The sequence below is a fragment of the Lynx rufus genome, unplaced genomic scaffold (assembly GCF_022079265.1).
Source record: "Lynx rufus isolate CCGP_SWC_20201006 ecotype Redwood Valley unplaced genomic scaffold, mLynRuf1.p SCAF_2, whole genome shotgun sequence".
Lineage (NCBI taxonomy): Eukaryota > Metazoa > Chordata > Mammalia > Carnivora > Felidae > Lynx > Lynx rufus.
In genome coordinates, this window is record NW_025814834.1 from 157,917,228 (window position 1) to 157,942,216 (window position 24,989).

General features: G+C 36.4%; 1 protein-coding gene and 1 non-coding gene across 2 annotated transcripts in view; one reads left to right on the forward strand and one right to left on the reverse strand.

Moving 5' to 3' along the window:
• Positions 1–11,304: 11,304 nt before the first annotated feature.
• The window catches only part of PIGK (phosphatidylinositol glycan anchor biosynthesis class K), a 122,020-nt gene continuing 108,335 nt past the window's right edge, over positions 11,305–24,989 (forward strand). Inside the window, exons 1-3 of the mRNA XM_047083264.1 lie at positions 11,305–11,401; positions 14,678–14,731; positions 20,548–20,639. Coding sequence (XP_046939220.1) covers positions 11,309–11,401; positions 14,678–14,731; positions 20,548–20,639 — 239 coding nt within the window. The 5' untranslated portion in view covers positions 11,305–11,308. The remainder of the gene's footprint in view (positions 11,402–14,677; positions 14,732–20,547; positions 20,640–24,989) is intronic.
• LOC124516754 (U6 spliceosomal RNA) lies at positions 23,315–23,418 on the reverse strand. Its single transcript, XR_006963158.1, has one exon. It is a non-coding gene; the product is annotated as a U6 spliceosomal RNA (small nuclear RNA).

Here is a 24,989-nt window from a genome sequence, read left to right on the forward strand (position 1 = left end):
TGTATTTTTCATTCCCCAGTCTGTGGTCCAGAGAGGTTTTCCTCTTGTGCTAACTTGATACTGAAGCCTCCTCTCCTTCTCTCCCTTTTGTCTGCACAGAAAAGTTTCCCTCCCCTCTGTGCCTATGCCATTTTATCTCCCCCAATTCACATACACATACCTCAGTCCTACCAAACTGTCTTCGTCCAACTGTGGAGATTTTTTTGCCATTCCGCAGATCGATTACTTATGTGTTCCAAGTGATCTGATCTCAATACAGCTGTGTCTGAGGGATGAGGAAAATCCCAGTCCCTACTTCTCTGCCATCTTAACTCCTGTTAATTTTAGCTTTTAATTTTTGTTTTAGAGAGAGAGAGCATGCATGAGTGGGGGAAAAGGATAGAGGGATGGAGAGTGAATCTTAAGCAGGCTCCAGGCTGAGCATGGAGCCTAATGTGAGGCTTGATCCCATGACCCTAGGATCATGACCTGAGCTGAAATCAAGAGTTGGACGCTCAACTGAAGCTACTCAGGTACCCCACTGGCTGAATTTGTAACCACTATTCCATAAGAGACTCAAGAGGCCAACAGGTAGGCCCTAGAGGTTCTATGTTCAGCTTTAGCCTCCATAAATAGTAATTTGTGGTGGTTATATGCAAGTAAGATTGGTAGGTTCAACCTAAGAAATTCAACAAATAAAAGTTGAGAAAAACATTTCTCTTTCGAGCCAAGACTGATCTCTGTCTTGGGGGCCTTACAAGGGCTTCACATTAAGTATGCTCCTTAGACAATAAGCAAATTAAATGTGCTGTTAAAGCGTGCATAGAATCACATAATATTTGATGACAGCTGAAGAGATTTTACTGCCAAAACCATTATTAAAATGCAGTATTCACAATATTTTCAAAAATCTCCAAGGGAAGTAGTTCATAGCCTCCTTAAAAAACGTTATAGTCATGAGGCACCTAGGTGGCCCAGCTGGTTAAACGTCCAACTTCTGCTCAGGTCATCATCTCACAGCTCGTGAGTTCCAGCCCTGTGTTGGGCTCTGTGGTGACAGCTCAGAACCTAGAGCCTGTTTCAGATTCTGTCTCAGTCTCTTTCTGCCCCTCCCCACTCATGCACTGTCTCTCTCTCTCTCTCTCTCAAATATAAATAAACATTAAAAATTTTTTTAAACACTATAGTCTTGAATTTCTTTCCAACGTCCAATCTAAATCTATCAAATTGAAATTTAAACCTTATTTTCCTTAAGTATAAATGATGAACATTTGCCTCTCTATATACATTCAAGGAAACTACCCAAAATGCTGAGTATAACTCTGCAGGGACATGATAACGCTACGTCAAATTCAGTCATTACTGGGAAGAATTTTTTTTTACTGGTGAAATATTTGATGAGTCTCAAAGAATTTGTCAGTTGTTGATGAATCTGTCAAATGTTGATATAAAGCTAACACAAAGGTCTAGGTAATGAATATATAGTTATGTACATGAATATGAATATGAATATGAATATGTACTTATGGCCCCAGTGATTCTGCCCCTTCTTCTTTGCTCACCCAATCTTGGCTCCTTTTTTGGAAGCAATGTTACCAGCCACCAGAGATAAGTAGTGCTTGATCTTTGCTAGTCCTACGAATCCTGTATCTTTTTGTTGGGTCTGGAAATGGGCATGTGACCAAGCCCTGGAAAAGCATACTTAAGGGAAAGCCTGCCAGAGGCCACTAAGATTGTCTTCCTAGATATACAAGGATATGATATTTGGAGCTTCAGCAACTGTCCTGCTACCATGAGAAACAAATAAGAATCCCAAAGCCAATATGCTGAGGTGGAGGATCAGGACACATGCTTCTTGAAGAAATCATTGAGTTTGCAAACCAACCTTGAAACTACCTTTCAGTGGACTGCTTATCTTACCAGGTAATTAAATACCTTTTCATTGTTTTTGAGCAAAATCATCCTTTTTGTTGCTTTTGAGCAAAATCATCCTTACTGATCCAGTGCTTAAATGTTCACGGAATGAACAAACATTGATCGTGATAATCATCACAAAACAAACTGTTCTTTGTTGGTCTCTATTTCTACAATAGAAGAAGTTAAAAAAGTAGAGGAAATAATGAATGCAGATAGCATAATATCAAAAAATACTGGTTATGAAAATAGCTACATTAGATCCTGTTTATGACTGTCATAACAAATTACTGCCAATGAGGTGCTTAAAACAACAGAAATTTACTCTCACAGTTCTGGAGGCTGAAAATTTGAAATCAGGGTTGGCAGGACTATGCTCTCCCTGAAGTCTCTTGGGAAGAGGCTTTCCTTGTCTCTTCCAGCTTTTGGTCGCTCCTAGCAATCCTCTATGTTCTGCAGATACCATCTTTTGGGACTTTGTTCTCTGTGTGAGTCTTTGCCTCATTTTATAAGGACAAGTTATTTGATTTAGGGGCTGACCCTAATGCAGTGGTCCCTCATCTTGATCTTTATCTTGATTACATCTGCAAAGACTCTTTCCAAATAAGGTCACATTCTGAGGTTCCAAGTGTTCACAAATTTTGGGAGGACACTATTCAATCCACTACAGATACTAGATGTTTTCCTTATTTCATCGACAGCAGGAATATATGAACTCTAAATCTTCCATTTTCTGTAACATTCTCATTAATATCTTTATTTGGAGTCTCTCCTATTTGCATTTTAGCTGGTATAAATCTGTTACAAATAACATAGCTTCTCATTATGTCATTATTATGTCAGTTCTGCTCTATGATACATTATTTGTTGAACATATGTATCTTTTTGCTGATTCTCTTAAAAAATTTTTTTTAACATTTATTTATTGTTAAGAGACAGAGAGAGACAGAGGATGAACAGGGGAGGGGGAGAGAGAGAGGGAGACACAGAATCCGAAGCAGGCTCCAAGCTCTGAGCTGTCAACACAGAGCCCGATGAGGGCCTCAGACCCATGAACCGGAAGATCATGACCTGAGCTGAAGTCGGACGCTTAACTAATTGAGTCACCAGGGCACCCTTATGCTGATTCTCTTTAAGGGATATTACCACTCAAAATGTTACAGACACCTCAGGGACTGAGAAGAAAGCAAGCAAACAAAAACGATCACTTAAATGAAATTGCAGCATTTTACTTATTTAGCAATTATGGTGGCATGGTATTTATTAATAGACTCTACTTTTCTTCCTTTGGGTTTTTCTAGATATGTTGATCTCTAACGACATCATTAAAGCATATTTATTATAGAGATGTCATTCTCCCCTTTTCCCTTCCAAAGCTATCTCAAATTATAGTTTGGAAAATATTCATCTGGAAATTGTAACAGAAGATTCTAATTTTGTTGAGAAATTTGGAATTCCAATTTGTAATATCAAATTATTTCATTTATAAAATTCCTTTCAGGAAAATTCCTTCAGTGATATATTTTGGTGTTGATTTAAAAATAACTTTTGTCCTTTGTTCCTTCACTTGTGTTCCTTAATTTTGATATGATAAAAATAGAACTTCAACTAGCAAAGAAGCTGGTCTTATTTCCCTCAAGGTCAATGTTAAGTGCATTTCACAAGTTCTCCTTGGTAGATTGACTATCAAAAGTAATAAATTTAATAGTTTCCTAATGTAAGCTTTGGACAAGGAGACTATTTAATCATTGTTTTATTTTATCTTTTTTTGTATAGTGGCTTTAATTTATTAACTTAAATATTTTATTCGACTGAAGTATTTAAGAGAGAGAAAGAGAGAGAAATGTCTGATTGTTAAACTAAATTCAGCTAAATCAATCAGTGAACAGAGCATTTCTAGCACTGAGCAGCTGTTGTTACCAGATATAAAGAGAGGGAGAAATGTGAATTATTCCTCTAAAAACCACTAAAAGTATTCATTTTTTATGAAAATAAAAGTGACATTTGCTCTTTGTAGAAAATTGAGAAAATTACATTTCCCATTTCTTTCTGGCAAATTCCCATTTATCCTTGAGTTCTAAGCTGAAGTAGCTCAGAAAAGCATCTCCTGATTAGGTTAGGCTGCCCCCCTACACAATGTCACCTGTATCTCTCCTTTGTTGAGCTTACCATGACATAATTGATTAATAATTTGTGTAATTATCTGTTTAATATCTGCCTTCTTTGCTATGTCTAAATTCTGTGAGGGTGGGGATTGTGTCTACCTTTCTCCCATCTGCATCCTCAGGTGCAGTTCTTAGCAAATTCTCTAGCACAGAGTAGATGCTCAATGAATAACTGTTGACTGAATGAATGGATAAAAGAACATCCACAATATTATTTACTTTTCCTTTTAATGATTTTTTAAGTTTATTTATTTATTTGTTTGTTTAGAGAGCAAGAGAGCATGCACGTTGGGGAGGAACAGAGAGAGAGGGAGAGAGAGAATCCCATGCAGGCTCTGTGCTGTCAGTACAGAGCCTGACATGGAGCTCGATCCCACAAACCATGAGATCATGACCTGAGCCAAAATCAAGTGGAACGTTTAACCAACTGAGCCACCCAGGTACCCCTTAATGATTATTTTTAAGATGCTATATAAATCCATGATAAAACAAAGAAGTTCAGCTCATACTGAAGAATGGAGAGTAAAAGCCCTCTAAGACCCCAGTCTTCCTTCTCAGGTCTCCAGGAGATAACCACTGCTGATAGTTTAAGTACCCGTAGTAGTTTCCTCTTGTTGCTGTAACAAATTGCCATAAAGTCAATGACTTAAAAGGAAACAAAATTACTATCTTATAGTTCTGGAGAAGTCAGAGGTCCAAAATGGGTTGTAGAGTTGGGTTTCTTTTGGAGGAGCTAGGGGAGAGTCCATTCCCTTGCCTTTTCCAGCTCCTAGAAGCTACTCACATCTTTGGCTCGTGGCGCTTCATTACTCTGACCATTGCTTCTGTTACCGCATCTTTTCTTCCCTCTCTTGCCCTCCTCTTGTAAGTACCCCTGTGATTACGTTGTGCCCACTCTGAAAATTTAATATAATCTCCCTTACTCAAGAACATAGTCACATTTGCAAAGTCCCTTTTATCATGTTAGGTAACATATTCACAAGTTTTAAGGATTAAGACACGGACATTTTGGGGGGGGGGGAATTATTCTGCCTACCATAGTACCTTTCTAGCAAGTTTCCCTAAACACACAACTCCTTCCCTCCCCTCCACACAACTCCTATGTCTCCCTAAGAGAGGCCTTCCAGGATGTCAGTATGTCCCATACTTAATTAAACACAGTGTAATAAAATATTTATTAAGTCTTCTTGGGACTTCAGAGAATCTCACAAGATGTTTATTGAATAAAAGCAATATACAATTGAATAAAAATCAATTGAAGAAAAGCAATTGCACTTATAGGAAATTTTCAGCTCATGAGGAATTGAACTCTAACAATCGCTTTGTATCTACAGAACCAGTGGCTTCTTGATTGACAAGAGATGATTACACTACTAATGAGATATCAAGTTTTACATCACTAAAGCATTCAACCTGACTTTCTGTCCAGGTCATTATGGCATTTTAATGACAACACAGGATTTCCAAAAATGAGACTTTGAAGGGCAATTGCTCTACTCTTGCATTGAAGCAATGTTATTATGAGTTAGTTCTGAAGCTAATGAGAAGGTCATGAGATGGAAATTGATTATAGAAGGACAACAAACTATTATTAAATGGCTCACTGGAAGGAGGGAGGAAAAGTATTTGAAGCCAAACTGAAATGGAATTGAAGGTGGTCCAATATCAAAATCAGGACTAGGAAATGATACAAATACACTGGAAAGAAAGTCCTTTTGCTTTATTTTAATTGATTTTTTCGATGTGTATTTTATTATATATCTAATTTCCTTTTATTGAATTTTATCTTGCCCAAAGAAACATTTTGACTGTCAGATATAAAATGCTACACACATCAAATACTTGTGGTGCTGATTGCTATAGCAAACAGACTTGTCCGAGGCAATTAAACTATATATAATAAAAACCACATTACAAAATCTCTCTGAGGGGCCATGTTCTGATCCTGATTAAATGTATCCTTTCTACTCATTTTATTTTGTAACAGCATTTATTTAGTAGTCACAAAAGTATTTATAGTAAGTTTATGCAAGTTTGTCTTCCAATTATTCTGGGTAAATATTTAAACCAGACCTCACTTGTATATGAACCCTAAACCTGGTCCACTTCCTGTGATACCTAAGTTAAAAAAAATGGCACTACCGTGCATTCAGTTGTCCAAGTCAGATATGTAAAAGTCATCCTTGAAATTGTCCTCTCTCCTGCTTTACAAATAGAATCCATCATCATGTTTGTTGTAATCTTAAAATTGTAATTGGTTTTCTCTATTTTCATCATCTCCACTCTTACCACTCTGGTCCAAGCTACCATTGCCTGGACTGTAGCCATGGCCTCCTGAATGTTCTACCTCAGCCATTCTCACTTAAAGCCAGCATGATTTTTGCCATTCTGAGGCTTTCCTTGACCTGACCCCCAAGGCTTTAAAGGGAGGTGACACCTGTTTAGCAATGCAGTTTCATCCTGTAGCATTCTCTCTTTTGTTCTTTGAACTGCAAGCACAAGGTTATTCAAAAAATTTCTCCATAGCTTCCTTCTCCATAGGTTCTTTGTAAGAACCATTTCCTGTCTTGAAAGCTCTTCTTTCCCCTCTAGCTTTGCCTCAGTAACTCATTAATTTCAGATCAGTCCATATCCTCAGGGAAGCCTACTCTGGGTTTTCTTACAAGGTTGGGTTCTCTACTAGGAACTCTCTTTTTAGATTTTTACATTTGTTTAAATGCTTCTACTGTTAATGTCTGTCTCCCCTAGACTGTAAGCTTCAATGAGAACGCAACTTGCTCTGTTTTTGTTCTCTTCTATTGCTCATGACTAGCACAATGCCTGGTTCATAATTGGTGCTTAATAAATATCCACCCAGCAAATGAATAACAAAATGGTGTTCTTGGTGTAGACATGAGGAGAGAGAAAAAGAAAACAAAAAAGAAGATATGATAGGTGCATAGGTAATAAAAGAGAGCAAGAATATACACTGATTGGGGTGCCTAGGTGGCTCAGTTGGTTAAGTATCTGACTCTTGATTTTGGCTCAGGTCATGATCTCATGGTTCCTGAGTTTGAGCCCCACATCAGGCTCTATGGTGGCAGTGCAGAGCCTGATTGGAATTCTCTCTCTCCTCCTCTCTCTCTGACCCTTCTACCCTCTCAAAAATAAATAAACTTTAAAACAAGGAGTAAATACTGATATAACACTTGAATCAATGGAATCAATCTGAGTTATCACCTGATTGAAGAACAATAGTAACAGCATGGATAGACTTTGTGGTGAACTCACTGTGAGGGTCAAGCATAAAAACTTTTATTAGAGAAGCCATGAATGTGTGGGATGTGTGTGATTTTGATTTGATAATCAAATGCTTGTTTTCTCTTTTATTTGCTAAGTTAAGTCAATTATTCTCTAAATGAGTAATTGAATTGAATTCTAGTCTAAATGTAGACTCTGGTTAACAATTCTTTTTTTTTTTAAACAGAGATATAATTGACATAATACTGTTATATATTTAGGTGTATAGTTTTCTCCTAGTGGTGAAAACTTTTAACATCTACTCTCTCAACAACTTTCAAATATACAACACAGTATCGTGGTTGTGTGTGCGTGTGCGTGTGTGTGTGTGTGTGTGTGTGTGTTTAATGCAATGCTGATTTTATTCCAGCTAAATAAAGCAATGTACAAGCTACCTGGGCAATAAGCTTAATTCAAGGGGCAAAAGCCAAGAAAGAAGGATTTTTCCTGTTTGTCTTAATTATCAGTCACTGCACCTCCTTTTAAAACAAAAATGAAACAAGAAAATCTTGCTATCAACATTCTTAGTATTCAGCTGTAATATAAGCTGTGAAAAAGAAATACAAGACATAATACTGCAAAGGAAGAGACAAAAAGGTATTTTGAGGATAACAGCATTATTAAAAAAATAGAAAAGCCAAAACAATCTGTCAAACAAGTTTTAAGTAATTTTAATGATTGAAATAATTAAATAATTCTTATTAAAATAATCAAATAGTACTTGCACAGAAAATATTATCTGCCTATCAGCAATAACTGATTAGAAAACATAATATTATAGATATTACCTATTTATAATTATTGTATATTTATTTCCTATATAATGAAAAAAAATCCATTGAGAATAACAGCAAATGTTAACAGGTAGCTTAAATTAGGTATCTCTGGCTTATAGTTCTGCTAAGAAATTCAAAAAAGGAAACACAAATAAATGTGAGTTCCATATTCCAGGATGAAGGACTAAATATGATAAAGATGTCAGCCTCTCTCAAATTATTAACAGATTTTTTATAGCCCCATTAAAAATCCAAATAGTATTATTTTTTTATAACTTGAAAAAATTATTATAAAATTCACCTGGAAAATTACCAGGTGAAATCATCAAAGAATTTTGTGAAAAATTAAATACAGTGAAATGGCTAGCCATAATGGCCAAATATCAAAACATATTAAAAGCAACAATTATAATAGGGAAAGATAGGATAAAATAGGCAGAGAGGGAAAGATTAGGACCTGAGGTCCCTGGGTGAGGAAAAAAACACATATTTTGGAACAATGCTGGGAGCATCTCACCACAGCAAACCCCCTTGAACATAAGGTTCCTCTTGAGAATGTAACAGACACTACTACTTCTCCTCAGGTTCCCCTCAGGAATTTGAGAATCAAAATACTTAACTAAAATAAGTAAACCATAAAACTTATGTCATATGAGAGATAGTATGACCGTAGTCTGACTCCTCACACAATGGAATCGAGCCAATCAAGAATGGACAACCCAGCACCTAGTTATCAAGCCAATTAAGGGTATAACCTGAGAAGGAACAAGGGGGAAGGGAAGAAGAAGTTGAGCAGAACCTTATAAAACAAAGACTCTTATCTATATTTGCGGGCATTCACTTTCAAATGCCCCTTTTCTGTAAAGAGAGTTTTTATACTATTCTTACTTTCTAATCTTATACTCTAATAAATTTTTGCCTGCTGCTCATTTTGTGTCCTCTTCTTCATTCTTCGAAGTGGTGAGACAATGAATCCCAGGTATTGAGTGAGGTAAAGAATCCTGCAACACAATGAGTAAAATAACATGGTACTAGCCCCCCAAAAACATATATTTTAATTGAAGAGAACAGAAAGGTCAGAAATACTGTATTTCTGGGGTGCCTGGGTGGCTCAGCAGGTTGAGCATCTGATTTGGGCTCAGGTCATGATTTCCCAGTTGGTGGGTTCGAGCGTGCATCAGGCTCTGTGCTGACAGTTCAGAGCCTGGAGCCTGCTTCGGATTCTGTGTCTCCCTCTCTCTTTGTTCCTCCCCCACTTGCTCTCTCTCTCTCTCTCTCTCTCTCAAAAATAAATAAAGATAAAAAAATAATTACTGTATTTCTTACAAGTGTTTAATTAAAGAATTATTATGAGTCAATGAGTAAGGTAAGCATTATGCAGAAAATTCTGTTGGATCATGGAATACCAATTTTGATAAAAGTAGTAGATCATTACAGCAATGGATTCCCAGAATCATGTCTCCATTTCTATACCCTTTTGCCTGTAGTTATGGACACACTACAAAGTTTTGGGTGGTTTGTTATGCAGCAATAGATAACTTAGATAACGTCTTGTAGCATATACTAAAGTATATTCCAGATAATTAAAAAATTAAATATAAAATCAAAAGAAAATAAAACTTGATTTGAGAACTGAATGAACTTATGACATTTCAGGTGTAAGACATTCTGGTAGTATGCTAGCTTTCTTGGCTTTACAAGGGAAAACCTGAAATTTGACTACCTAACATTAACCATCTCACAAACTACAATAGCAAAAGAAACGAATGGAAAGAGAGACGAGAGGCTGGGAAAAGCAATAGCATAAAATATGGCAAGGGTTAATGTCACTGCTTTATAAATATATTCAAATTTGTATGTAAAACAAGGCTGTGAACAGAAAATTTACATCAGAGGACATAAGATAGTTTATAAACACAAGGAAAGACATCGGATCTTGATAGCAATCAAAGAATTAGAAGTATAATAACCTTGAGGTAACATTTTAAAACTAGGAATTTAGAGGGAAAAAATGGTATAATTTGGTGTTAGGTTGTATTTTGTTGGTACTGCCAGTCTGTACTCTTTGGAAAGCAACATTATTTATGGGCACTAAAATTTTTGTATATTTTGACTTAAAATTCCTGTTCTAGGAAAATTATCCAAAGAAAGTAATTCAACAGAGGTGCCTGGGTGGCTCAGTTGGTTAAGCGTGGATTCTTGATTTCAGCTGTCATGATATAACAGTTGGTGAGTTTGAGACCCACCATCAGATTCTGCGCGGACAGTGTGGATCCTGCTTGGGATTCTCTCTCTCCCCCTCTCTCTGTCCCTACCGCACTCTCTCTCTGTCTTTCAGAATAAATAAACTTAAAAAAAAAAAAGAATTCAACAAATGTGAAAAGTCAAATGCATGAAGGTGTGCTTTATAATATTACTTTTATAGTAAAACATGGAAACTTTGTATTCTCCAATAGAGGGGAAATTACTTATCAGAAGCACCAGTAAGGGGTGAAGTTCCAAGTTCCCATTAAATGTTAAAATTATAAAGATCATGAAGCAGCATAAATATGTTTATGTGATACTAGATGAAAATAATTTAAAACTGAATGCATACAATGAACACAGTGGAACAAATAGATACACATGATCTTATCAAATCCTCAGATTCTCTTTGAAGTAAATTTTGGCTCCATAATTACAGAAGAAACAACATAAACAATTTCTCCATGTTCAAGCTTTTAATAAGTAATAGACCTCAAGTCTGTTAATTACAGCACCCACCCATGTTACCGATTAATACAATTAATCATTTTTTTGTGCCCAAATGCTTGCTCTTCCCACCACACCCTCCTTCATTTATTCAAAGAATTGGCAGCACTATGCAGAATAGGAAATAGCTTCTTAAAGTTTATGGGATCACAGATTTTTCTCCTTCACTTTTCAGACAATTTTTAAATGTTATACCTATTTTATAATACAAAAACGGAAAATGCAGTTAAAAATAAAGGATCAAATTCTTCTTTCAACTCTGCCCCAACAATCCGGAAACTTGAACTCTGTGCCAGCGCTGTTTACTAAGGGCAAGGGAGGGGCCGGCATCAAGGAGGTGGGGCTGGCGTCGCAAAAAGAAACAGAAGGCATGCAAAAACCCGCGGCGCTGCTTTACGGCACTCGCTCCGCCTCTCCAGGTGCGGGCGGCGGAAGCCGGGAAACATGGTGGCCTCCTGCTTTCTTCGCAAGTGTTTGACTGCCCTGGCAGGGTTGTTGCTCTTGTCCTTCGGCAGCTTGGCCGCTAGTCAGATCGAGGTAGGAATCAGGCCCTCCGAGCGACAGGGCCCTGGGAGGACAGCTGCGTTCTGGCTGTGAGCGCACCAACAGATAACCCGGCTCAACTGCAGCAGAGGGAAGCATCAGCCTCTTACTAGGCTGACTGGGCTGTGGGGAGGGTGTCGGTCTGTTTCGCCCTTTTAAAACGACGAATTTAAAGAATCAAATCTTAGGAGACGGAGGAGGGCCTGATCCATTGCTCCGACGAGTGTGTGGTCCCTAGCAGTTGAAATGAAGGCACAGGAGTGAAGCACCTACTTTCCTATTAAACTACAACGCTCCCCTTTGACAGGAGTCAGATGGGTACGGTGTTTTATTTTTGGCTCGCAGGAATTCTGGCCCTTTTATAAAACTTTTGCTCTCCCTAGCACTCTGACAATACTTGAGGCCAGTTCTACAGTCTAGATCTGTGGCATCGTTGTCAGACTTGCATATCCTGTTGGCTAAGGGGCTGAGATAGCACACATTTGAAAATCTGTGTCCAAAGTTTCATCTTCTGCCTAGCCCACCTCCTATGGGATAGCTACTAAGTCAGAAACGTGTTTTGATTTTTTAAAAATAACCCCCCTTTTTTTAATCCCACATTTTGATTAACACTAAATTCTACGTTATGAGCTTTAAAAATTGCTTTCATCTTTCCAGTTCCACTGGCTTAATGCAGGCCCTGGCCATTTCTTGCCTAGACTCTTGCAACAACGATCTTGTTTCCCTCAGGCTTCCAAAGGCCCTCACTTAGATGTTAAATTAGTCTTCATAAAATGCAGATATAATGGGGTTGTTCTTCTGATTTAATCCTTCCAGTGTTTTCCAGAGGAAAGTCTAAACATCATGATCTGGTCTCTGCTCACTTTTGTGGTCTTCTTATTGGAGCCCATTCTTTCCACCATTTAAGTGTCCTGAGTTTAGACCAGTGGATTATAAACTTTTTGAATACGTACCTCCCCAGTTGAAAAAGACACAAAGAATGCACCTTCTGTCTATATCCATGAATTACTACTAATCTATATATTCGATATTTATAAGGCATTTTTTAATATACTACAAATATAAAAAGTTCCACTATTTTCCTCCTTTATATTATCGTGTGTACTTCATTTTGGATAACATTACTATTACTTTTTTGTAGTTATATTGTTGCTGTGCTTTTTCACATTACCATGTTTTATAACCTCTTGTTTATTCTGTCCATTTACTAAGATGAAGTAGAAGCATAACTTCTGTAGAGCCTTTCCTTATCCCTTGTCTTTGTTTATACTGTTGTAATTTGTACACTTAGCTAATATAGCACTTATCTGTTATAATCCATATATGCTTTATAATATCTATTATTCCATCATCTTTCACTTAAAAGTGCAATAGCTCCCTAACTGGCCTGACTCCAGTCTTTCTTCCTTCCAGTCTGTTTTCTAAGCTGCAGCCAGAGTAATTTTTAAAAATGCAACTCGGATCATGTATCCATAAACACCTTAATGTTTCTTTAAGGATAAAGAAACATTTATCCTCTCTTTCTCTTTCACAGACTTCTAGTAGTGCTAATCTTTCAGTTTCTAAAAGCCTTTAGACTCCTTTCTGCCATTAGGGTGTATGTTCCTTCTGTCTGGAATTATCTGCCCTCTTCTCTTCATCTTTTGGGTCCTAACCTAAATGTCACTTCTCTAGGGGAAATTTCCCTAACGCCTTCTCACTTCCCACCCCCCCCGAATCAGGTCAGGTCAGGTCTCTCTAGGGGTCTACTGTACTCTTTCATGATACTGTGTATCTTATCTTGGTAGAATTCATAGTTTGCCCTCATCTGCTTAATGTGTGTCTATCAGATTGGATAGTAACCTCTTTGAAGGCAAGTACGATGACTGTTTTTGCCCATTATTGTATTGTGAGCGTTCAGGACAGTGGCTGGCACATGGCACCCAATGAATGTGATGAATGAATGAATGAATGTTACATTGCAGTGTAATGTGTTTGCATGCTTCCTTACTGAACTCTGGGATTCTTCAGAGAAAGCAGCATGTTATTTAGTGATTTTTTTTATATCACTATACATTACATGTATATGGCACATGATAGGTGCTCCACTCAAATGTAGAATGAATAACTTTGCAGTGCCTATATTGTCTAAACAATCACAAAAGAGTTTTGCCATAACACAATTTTCACTAAAGTCTTAATAATGTAAGAATTTTCAGCTAGAAGGGACATTTGAGATTACTGGGTCAACTCTTACTTTCTACATGAGGAAAGTCAAGTCTAAAGAGCTAAGTGACTTACCCCAGTCTCACAGCCATGTGAAGGATAGGACCTGGGCTAAAGCCCACATCTTCAAATTTTTAAACTAATGCTTTAATCCATTGTAGCACATTTTTTCTTTAGCATCTAGGCAGCTGTTGAGAAAGGTTTAAAAAAAAATGTGTGTGTGTGTGTGTGTGTGTGTATGACACATTTGAGTGGATTTATTTTATTCTCCCTGCAGTTTTCTTGCCAGCTGAAAATTAGCTAAAGTTAGTTATGCAATTTCTATGTTCCAGTCACCATTCCTACCTTCTGTGTGTCAGGTAATATTACTATGAGCACAGAGAAGCTTTCCTAAGCTTTTACAGCTTGTAAATAGTAGGGCCCAGATTTGAATCCAGGAAGTATGACTCTTTTAGTAATTAATACTGGTTGGTAGTAGATCTGGGGTCATTAAGGTTTATATTCACTATTATTTTAATATATAATAAACATAGTGTTCCTTAAGTATCTGGATATTATTGGATATTGAGGTTTTTAATGTTCCACAATGGCAAATACAGTTCAGACTTTAACAGATTAGTGAAGTGGTACCATGGCAGCATGCTAGAGAATGTACTCAATCAGATGTAGTGATGTGTTCATATAAAGTAATTGGAAGCATCTAGTACAGAATAGGAGGAAATAATTAATGAAACTTCAACAAGAAGCGTATTATTACGTGTATAATCAAGGCATGAAAATAAGTCATTCACAATTTGAAGACTGAATTGAAAAACTAGAAGCTGAGGAATGAGGAAGAGCTGGTTGTGTTCGAGATACATTGTTTAAAAACAAGCAACTCCCTCCACAATGCCCCCAACAAAAAAAATGAAACTTTTGTCCTTCATAAGGTCAAATACTAGAACCTTTATAAATTTGCATAATGATAATTTACTGTCATTGTAACTGTAAAGACTTCATGAATCTTAACTTTTTTTTCTCAGAAATGTGGCTTTTCTAATATATTTGCTATTATTTGACTTGTAGGATCAAACAGAACAGTTCTTTAGAAGTGGGCATACAAACAACTGGGCTGTTTTGGTAAGTATGTAGCTATTCACATTAGATATGTGTCTGAGAAATTTTGTGAATCAGATTTTTGAAAAAGAGTTTTTATTTTCTCATATCTTATAAAAAATTCCTTATTTTGATTTGGCTATATTTTAAGTTGACTGTGTCAACTAATAATATTCTATGCCTTCAATATATTGTCAAGTGGTGATGTGTAAATAAATATAAGAATAAATTAAATACTATTGTTAAAGGAAATATTTTATAAAATATAGAATCATTTTAATAATGGAAACTAGTAATTGTATTTCTTTTTCCTTTTTTTTTTTTGAAGTAGGCTCCATGCCCAGAGTGGGGCTTGAACTCATGACTCTGAGATCAAGTGTTGGAAAGTCTACCTCCTGAGCCAGCTGGATACCACTGTATTTCTTATCTGTAATATTAGATACTCTCTACTTAGGTTATTTTTTTAGTTATCTTTTTTTTTTTTTTTTTTTTGGTCTAGAAAAATAAATAATCATTGTAGAAAATTCAAATTATACAGAAAAGTTTAGAAGAGGACAGATTAGGGGCACTTGGGTGGCTCAGTCAGTGAGCATCTGACTCTTGATTTTGGCTCAGGTCATGATCCCTGACCACAACCCTGGGATCAAGCCCCTCATTGGGCTCTGCCCTGAACATGGAGCCTGCTTGAGATTCATTCTCTCTCTCTCTCCCTCTCTCTCTCTCTCTCTCTCTCTCATTCTGCTCCTCTCCCCTGCTTACACTCTATCTCTAAAAACAAAAAACAAAACAAAAAAGAGAGAAAAGAAAAAAAAAGATTACTTTTATGTTATGTGAATCTTAATTTGAAAAACAAGGAAGACAGAGAAAATACCTTCAAGTCCCACACATGCTGGCATTAACATTTTGATGGAATTCTTCTAACCTTCTTTCCCTTCAAATATAAGCATAAAGATGAATGATTTTAAGTTACAGGGGTCATCTTATCACTGTTATTTTGCAACCCAGTAGCAGTATATCTTGGAGATCTTTCCCTGCCAATAAAGAGATTCATAATCATTTCCAAAGGCTGTATTATTTTCTATTTTAGTAATAGAATATTATTAGAAAAGAAAATAAATATTTTCTATTTTGATGTACCAGAATCTCTAGTTCATGAGCATTTAGATTCTAAAGTTTTATTTTAAACAAGGCTATGTTGGGTAGCCTTATACATACACCTTTGTGAACTTGACTGATTTTATCTTTAGGATAAATTCCTAAGCCATAAGGTTAGGAAGTTATGGAACATAATTGCTCTTCAGAAGTGCTTTACCTCTTTTTTTCTAATCCCAAGACAACTCTGTATTATTAACTTTTGCCTTTTCTCTTTGATTGCTGGGTAACAAATTAAATTGTTTTAATTTGAATTGTTTTGATTCTTAGTAAGGTTTGTTTATTGGCCTATTTTTCTTTTTTGTCCTTTTTATTTTTCTTGGTGTGAATTACCATCTTAATTTATCTGGATTTATAAATTTGTATTTTTAATTTTCCTAACAGAATACATGTATGGGTGCCTGGGTGGCTCAGTTGGTTGAGGGTTCAACTCTTGATTTCAGCTCAGGTCATAATCCCAGCATCATGGGATTGAGCTGTGCGTCAGGCTCTGTACTGAGTGTGGAGCCTGCTTGGGATTCATTCATTCATTCATTTTTTCTCTCTCTCTCTCTCTCTCTCTCTCTCTCCCCCTTCCCCCCCCCATCTGCCCCTCTCCCTGGCCCTCACTCTCTTTCTCTCTAAAAAAATAAAAAACAAAAAATAGAATACACATAATCAATTTTGTTTTTCCTGTATTTGGAAAGTATTTGGATAGTAGTTTCTCTGGGGGGGATTTATTTAATGACATTTACATGATTAGAAGATAAAATAAATTTGACTTAATGAAAAAAATGTATAGAAGAGTTGACTGAAAGAAACAATGAGGAAATAGAGAGGCAAGAAAGGAAGAAAATTTTTGTGAAAAAGGAAGTGGGGGGCAGATAACAGTACTGCATTTCAAAGCCAGTAACTCATGTTGGGAAAGGAGGAAAACTGAGCACCATGAATTGTGGGATTTCAGATGAAGTGTAAAGGAGGTGGGTGGAGGAATTCAACTGAAATGCAGGACAAACATGTAAGATTATAATTACCTTTACTAAGGCCAAAGGAAGACTCTTAATGTCTGGGGCCTTGTAAGATTGAGAATAGTTTCATTAAAGTATGTACTTATCTACAGGTTGCTAAAAGTAAATAAAAGTGATTATAGTTGCTATACATAATTGTATTGTGATTAAATGGGACAGCCTAATGTGGGTTTATGGGTTATTTTATTGTTCTCCAAGAAAGAACACCTCCTCTATACTATCCCTCACAAGAGATTTTATGAAAGAATTGAACAAAAGCTGATTAAGATGAGGAAACAGGTTTTTGGTGACCACTTAGGGGAAAACTTAGCAGGAGGCAGGCCATGATCTACCAATTTGAGAGGATAACTTGCTCTACAGGAAACCAAGGGCTCTTCAATGACTAGTCTTTCCATGGGAATTCTTTAAAAAGAGAATAACTGCCTATGTGTAGACAACTAATTGCCAAAGGGCTCATCCTTTAGAATATGAACCTATTAGCTTATACTGCACACACATGGAGGCTTTCCTTGTCTGGGAAACCTCTGTGAGCCCCTCTTCAATTGCACTAACTTGGGTCTTAGATGAGAAATAGAGAATGACAATTATTACAGAGCATTTCACAACAATTGCAGTTTCACATTGTGTGCGATATTTCACACATTCACTCAGACTTAGTAAAGTGAGACTTCAGTGAATTGTGCTTTCCTTTTTTTAAATGTTTATTTATTGAGAGAGGGGGGAGGGACAGAGAGAGAGAGAGAGAGAGAGAGAGAGAGAGAGAGAAAGAATGCCAAGCAGGCTCTGTGCTGTCAGCTCAGAGCCCAATGCAGGGTTTGAACCCATGAACTAAGAGATCATGACCTGAGCCAAAAATCAAGAGTTGGATGCTCAACTGACTGAGTCATCCAAGCGCCCTGAATTGTGCTTTCTTAAATGGAAAATCATGAAATTTGACCAGAGTCAAGTTGAAAGTACTAAGCATGCATTTTTTTCAGTGGTACATCATTCATATTTTAAAAATACATATGTTTTCCTCTACCAGTTTGAGTTAATTTGTTTTTCGTCTTGACTAAATGATCAGAGGTAAATGGAATGCCCCTTTGGCCTTATACTATGACTGAGAAACTTTTGCCACCAGAGGGAAATACAAGGAAAATTGGATTCCATTTTATTTTCAAGACCTGCTTTGAGTAAATTATTTTTGCTTCTGTTTAATAAAAAAATGTTATAATGATAATCCTTACCCATGGTTTAAAAAAAGTACAATGAGGAAGGGTGTAAACTGAAAAATCATTGTACCCCCTCTTACTCCCATTTTTATTCTCCATGATCGCTATTATCATTTTCTTGTGTATTCTTTTAGAAATTTCCAGTGCATATTATTACATTTATGTCCTTTTCAAAAGACTAATGGATCATATCCCTTGCTCTTTTACCACTGGCTTTTTTTTTTTTGGTATCTCATTTTGAGAATATGAATAATTTACATTAAGTTGGTATTACCTGGTCCCTTCTCTTTTGCCACCTTAATTTCATGTTTAGTAACTTGCTGGTGAAAACGAGGACAGTTTCTTAGGTTTATGCTCATTAAATACTATAATAGCTGAAAAAAGCCTTTTGGGTATGGTAAAATGCACTGAATATAGTGGTGTTTATTATGACTAATGCAGATATAAATTATTTAAACTATTTCTGCTCAAGTTAGGGAATATGTACTTGATCTCTTGCTACTAATGGGTAGTGATTTTGTTTCTAGATTTTTGATTTCAATATTTGCTAGAATAGGCAATGTCATAGTGAAAATTCTTGAGTACATATTTTTGCATACTTACATAAGCTAAATCAAAAGGTAAATATTTGGGGTGCCTGCTGGCTCAGTTGGTTGAGCGTCTGACTTCAGCTCAGGTCATGTTCTCATGGTTCGTGAATTCTAGCCCCACATAGGACTCTCTGTTGATCACAGAGCCTGCTTGGGATCCTCTGACCCCCTCTCTTACTGCCCCTCCCCTGCTTACCCTTCTCTCTCAAAAATAAACATTTTTTAAAAAAAGATAAATATTCAAACTTGATGTATGTTGCAAATTACCCTCTTAGAACGGTTATTTTAGTTTGCATTCTCAACAGTAGGATATGAGTTATTCGTTTCCCCTCACAATAGCCAATACCATGCATTGTCGTGGGCTTTTACTTATCAATTCAGTTTATGTTTTTAAAATTATGATAAAAGTTGAGCATCTCTAAGAGTTATAATGTCCATTTTGAATACCTTTACTATGAAATGTTTTGCTCTCCTTTTCCCATTTTTCAAAATTGGGATGTTCACTTTTTCTTGAGCTATAGTTAATTCAAGTTAAAAAAAATTTTTTTTTTACATTTATTTATTTTTGAGAGAGAGAGAGAGAGTGCAGGGGAGGGGCAGAGAGAGAGAGAGAGAGAGAGGGAGACAGAATCCAAAGCAGGCTGGCTCTAGGTTCTGAGCTGTTAGCACAGAGCCCGACACAGGGCTTCAACCCACGAACCATTAGATCATGACCTGAGCCAAAGTCAGACGTTCAACCGAATGAGCTACCTAGGTGCCCCTAGTTATTTCAAGTTTTTCATTTCAGTTAGGACTTTATGGTATTTTTGACACATGGAATTTTACATTTTAATGTAGTCAAAAATTTTAGTCATTTCCTTATTGGATTCCAGGTTGAAAATTTGTTTTAATAAAAAAAATCTTGAGGTTCCTTTCTGTTTGCAGGGGCAGGAACATTTATGCTATTCTCAAAGCTGTCATTATACCTACTAATCGCAGAGGCATGTGGTCGGAGGTAGGGTGGGAGCTTGGGGGGTAGGTATGCTTCCTTTGGAATGGATTTTCAAGAGGACTGATTTTTGAGACATGGCATTAGATTTTTCTAGTACCGTTGATATCATTTTTAGGAATCAGTTTATTTTTTTTAATGTTTTATTTTTGAGAGAGAGAAATAGCAAGTGGGAGAAGGACCGAGAGAGGGAGACACAGAATCTGAAGCAGGCTCTGGGCTCTGAGCTGTCAGCACAGAGCCCGACGTGGGGCTCGTACTCACAAGACTGCGAGATTATGACCTGAACTGAAGTCGGACGTTTAACTGACTGAGCCACCCAGGCACCCCCAGTTTTTTTTTTTTTTAATGTAAAACTTGTTTGGATTGTTTCTCGTTATCTGTTCAGTTCAACAACTTCTTTATGATGTATTTTCTTATATGCATATAAAATTGTTTTGTATGTTGTCTAACATTTTTCATAACTAAAAATAGGCAGCAATTCAGAGTGAAAGGAATATTATATAACCCAAGATAGTTAATTTTCTTTCCTATTCTGTGAAGAGATTATGGACATTGCCTTTGATTGTAAAGAATTCAACCTTTTAGGCATAGGAACATAATAGAATCACATAAATTGCGAGTAACTAAGTTGATTCGGTATTTAATTAAATCACCCAAAGATTTGTTTTCTCTTGAACTGAATGGTCTTTTTATTTAATAGCAGTTATGAAAGACTTCTCTTTAGAGGGATTGGTTTTATTGGCAATTATTTATATGCTTTGCTGTTTGTCAGCCTAAGTTATGATACACTCTTTTTTTAGGCATCTCTGAATCCTACTTAAAGAGAAATAATTCTGTAATCCAGTGGCTTATTTTGATTCATAATAATATGTTTCTTTTAATTCTTTAGGTATGTACATCCCGGTTCTGGTTTAATTATCGACATGTTGCAAATACTCTTTCTGTTTATAGAAGTGTCAAGAGGCTAGGTATCCCTGACAGGTAAGAATTCTTAATAAAGCTTAACTCTGAACCTCAGTGAAAATTACCCTTGGACAGTTGTTACCATTTTTGCATTTTTGTGTTGCTTTGGAAAAGGTAAAGAAACCTGAGGTATTTTTTATGTTGTTAGAGCATACCATCATTTATAAAGAGCTGTTACTTAAGATCATAATGGCAAATTATATAAAACAACAATCAATACTAAGGTAAAAAGATTTGATAAAGTATAATTGTTTAGTTTCATTTATTATTAAATGCTTTAGTCTGGGTTTTTAATTGTAGGCAACAGAAGACAATTTTGACTAATTCAAGTAGAAAAGTAATTTACTGAAATCATATTGATGAGTTCACCAAATTGCTGAGAAGGTTGTATGTAGCTGTAAGTCGGGAACATGTTAGGCTAGGGAGCAGAAAAGACATCTGGAAATCATGGCATAAAACCATCCAGTAATGGGATGCCGGGGTGACTCAGTTGGTTAAGCATCTGACTCTTGGTTTTGGCTCAGGTCATAATCTCACAGGTTTGTGAGTTTGAGCCCTGCGTTGGGCTCCATGTTGACAGTATGGAGCCTGCTTGGGATTCGCTGTTTCCCTCTCACTGTGTCCCTCTCCCACTTGCATGGCCTCTACCTATCTCAAAATAAATAAATAAACTTTAAAGAACAAATTAAAAAAAAACAAAAAACAGTGACAATACTGCTGCCACAAATTGCTGGCTAGACTCAGCTACTGCATAGCTGCTACCATTACCTTTGGAAACTTAACGTTGCTGCTGCTGTCTGCTGCTAAAATCCAACCTTTCCTGTCCTAGGTTGTTACTATCTCTAGCTTTTAATTTAGAGTTCTTGGCGGAAATGTCATATTGGCAGAGCATGGATTAAGTGCCTGTGTTCATGCTGATGAGGTGACAGGAAGAATTACTGTATGGCATTGTTAGCTTCTATAAATGGAGATGGACCCTGCCTTCTATAAAGACTCATAAAGTGAGGTACAGTATTTCCTAATTACATGAGGTAGTTCAGATACCAGGCAAAACCCTGCACCTCCACCCCCAGATACACGTTCTTCTCTACATTTCATCTGTCAGATATGATAGAGCTGTTTCTGCTACCACCAATAGCTTCTACTAGTTATAGAAGGAACTGCAGTCAATTCAGTTATTTGGGTTTGATTTATTTAGTCCTGTGTTCCTTTCTACCTTTGAAGCAGTATAGAAAGAGTTTTGCACCCAGAGAGATCTGAGTTTGATATCTGGGGTTAGTGGTGATTTTCGTTAAGTGACTTCATCATGCTAAGCCTGTTTCTTCAGCTATTCCATGATGATAATAGTACCATCTTTGCAAGATTCCGATACTTGCAATAAAAAGCAAATAGAGATACATGCAAAGTGCTGTGGGAGCAAAAAGGAAGCAGTGAGTGACTCAGGAAACAAAGATAGAGTACATTCTCTGTAAATAGATCATGTTAGCCTAGGAAGCTGACAAAAAGTATAATTTAATTCCTGTATTTCATCTGAAAATTAAGACAACTTGATAGTATTACCATTTAAAAAAGTACATTAAGTCTAAGAAAGAATGGTTTGCTATATTATTCTTGTAATTAGCAAATTATAATTTATTAATTGCTTCTCCTCTAATAGGGCTATGTGGTTAGTCCTTTGGCTTTGATTGCTGTTGCCTCTATACCCTGTGTGCTCCTCCAGGAGTTACTATGCATAGTTTGGCAATAGTTACCACTTTGATAAATGAATCTTTGTCTGGTCTCTAGGTTATTATGATATGTTTAAATGGTCCAAGTAAGATTTAGAAGGACTTGTAAAAAATAGAATATAACTGTAAGATGTGTTTTATATACTATAATTGGTAGGTTTGTGCCTGGGTTTCTGAAGGATGTTCTTTAAAGGCTTGTTCCTGTGTCACGGGGTGCCTGCGTGGCTCAGTCGGTTAAGGTTCCGACTTCAGCTCAGGTCATGATCTTGCAGTTCGTGAGTTTGAGCCCTGTGTTGGGCTCTCTGCTGACAGCTCAGAGCCTGGTGCCTGCTTCTGCTTCTGTGCCTCCCTCTCTCTCTGCCCCTCCCCTACTTGCATTCTGTCTCTCCAAAATGAATAAATGTTAAAAAATTTTTTTTAATTTAAAAGCTTGTTCCTGTTTCACATGATTACATATCTACCTCTGTTTATGATGTCTTTTTGGGGGAATGAATTGAGGATTTAAACCATTTATTATTTCATAAACAGATTAATATACAATATTCAATTTGGCTTTTAGCCTATTTATGGTGAGTATTCTTAGTTATGGAGAATATTACTCTTATTAATGACTTATCTTACTTTACTCCTACCTGGGATTAAATATGAAGATATTTCTGTGGTGCTTGGGTGTCTCAATCAGTTAAGCATCTGACTCTTGATTTTGGCTCAGGTTATGATCTTACAGGTGGTGGGATTGAGCCCCATGTTGGGCTTCATGCTGTCAGCAGAGCCTGCTTGGGATTCTCTGTCTGTCTGTCTGTCTGTCTGTCTGTCTGTCTCTCTCTCTTTCTTTCACCCCTCCCCTGCTTTCTCTCTCTCAAAATAAATAAATAGACTAAAAAAAAAGATATTTCTAAGTAAATTCTTTAGAAAGTAACAAATTATTATAACAGTTTAGAAACTTAAAATCATTAAGAAGAGTTTTTAGTTTTAAAGCTTGAATTTCATTTGTGTGTCATCCTTGCACAGGGGCCGTGCTAATCTCTGTATCATTCCAATTTTAGTCTATGTGCTGCTGAAGCAAGCACTTAAAGCTTGAATTTCAAACTACAGTTTGAATTTATTTTTATACAGTATGTAACATTTTTCAGTTAAGAAAATATTATCATGACTTCTGTTCATTTTCCAGGTATGCATGCTGAGAAAAATGAGTGGTCATTACATTTAATAAATACTATGAGTAGAGCTCTGTTTTGTTTTTGTTTTTTTTCATTTGTTTTTCAAAACAGTATTTTACCTTTGTCTTGAAATGCAGGGTATTTGTATTTAGTTTTCCCATGTTCTTCAGTAAGAAATTAGTTCATGTCACAAGTCATTTGCTGAAATACATGACACAGGTGATTGCCTTTTATTTTGGAAGTTCACATCAATTCCATAGGTCCTGTTTGAAACAACATTAGTGATGTCACTACTCTTGTTCTGATTTCTTTCTGATCTTCTGTCTGTACTTCACACATTCTGGCCATACTGAGCCATTCTCTGTGCCTCGAATGGTTGTCAGTACTTCTGGCTCACTACTACCAAAACCTGGCTGTGATTCTGAATCTCTTGTGGTTAAAAATATAGGTTTCTTGGCTCCACCCCTGGTGATTCTACTTCCCTAAGTCTTAAGTGAGGCCTAGATATCAGCTCTAGATGTGGTTCAGATGCACAATCAAGTTTAGGAAGCACAGATTTAATTTATACCTGACCTTCCAAATTCACATTCATACTTCTTTAAAAACGCATTTCCTGACCCCCTTCTTTGCTTCTATGGTATCCTGTGTATACTTTTATCCTAACATGATTATACCAGTTATAGTATGTCTCCCTCATTAGATTATAACTCCTTGAAAGGACTACGGATTATATTTTATTTCATTTTGTACTTCTAGCGTCTAGCACAGTGTCTGACACATAGTAGGTTCTCAGTAGGTATTGAATAAGTAAATAAGTGACTTGGAAATATTTTATCAGTCAGGCAAAGCACACACAAGTTTGTACTTCAAAAATAAAAACACTTCTGTTTCCTAAATTGTAGTTAGTTTAGTTTTTAGCAAATATTAGTCTGTTACAAAAGAAATTTTAATAAATAGGTTGTAGGAATTTTATAATAATATTTTAAAGTATTGACGCAGGGTAAGGGATTTTAATGGTTATGGGGGCAAATAAAAAGACATGTTATTATCATTTTCATAGCGAAGTTCATAGCATGGAGGACAGGTGTTTTGTTCTTTGTCCATGCTTTCTGTAACCTTACCTGCCCTCAGAAATTTTGTTTTTATTTGCCTGGTTTTAACTTCCTTAAACATTTCACTTTTTCGGGAAATTTTCTGCCCTCAAATAATTGTTTCGGACTAAATCTCTATTTTGCTACCTCTAGTATGCTTAATATGCTTAAGATGAGGGAGGGAAAAGGCATTATGCAGAGGTTAGATCCTAAATTCAGCATGTGAAACAAAATTGAGCCAAATTATTCTTGAAAGTTTCTGAAATAGCACATAAAGTACAATATAGTATTCCATCAAGTCTAACAGCCAGTTTTCCCTCCAGTGCTAGTGCAGATAACTGTTTTCCTTTTCTTTAGTGGAGCACTTGATAAAATGGTTTACTTAGGATT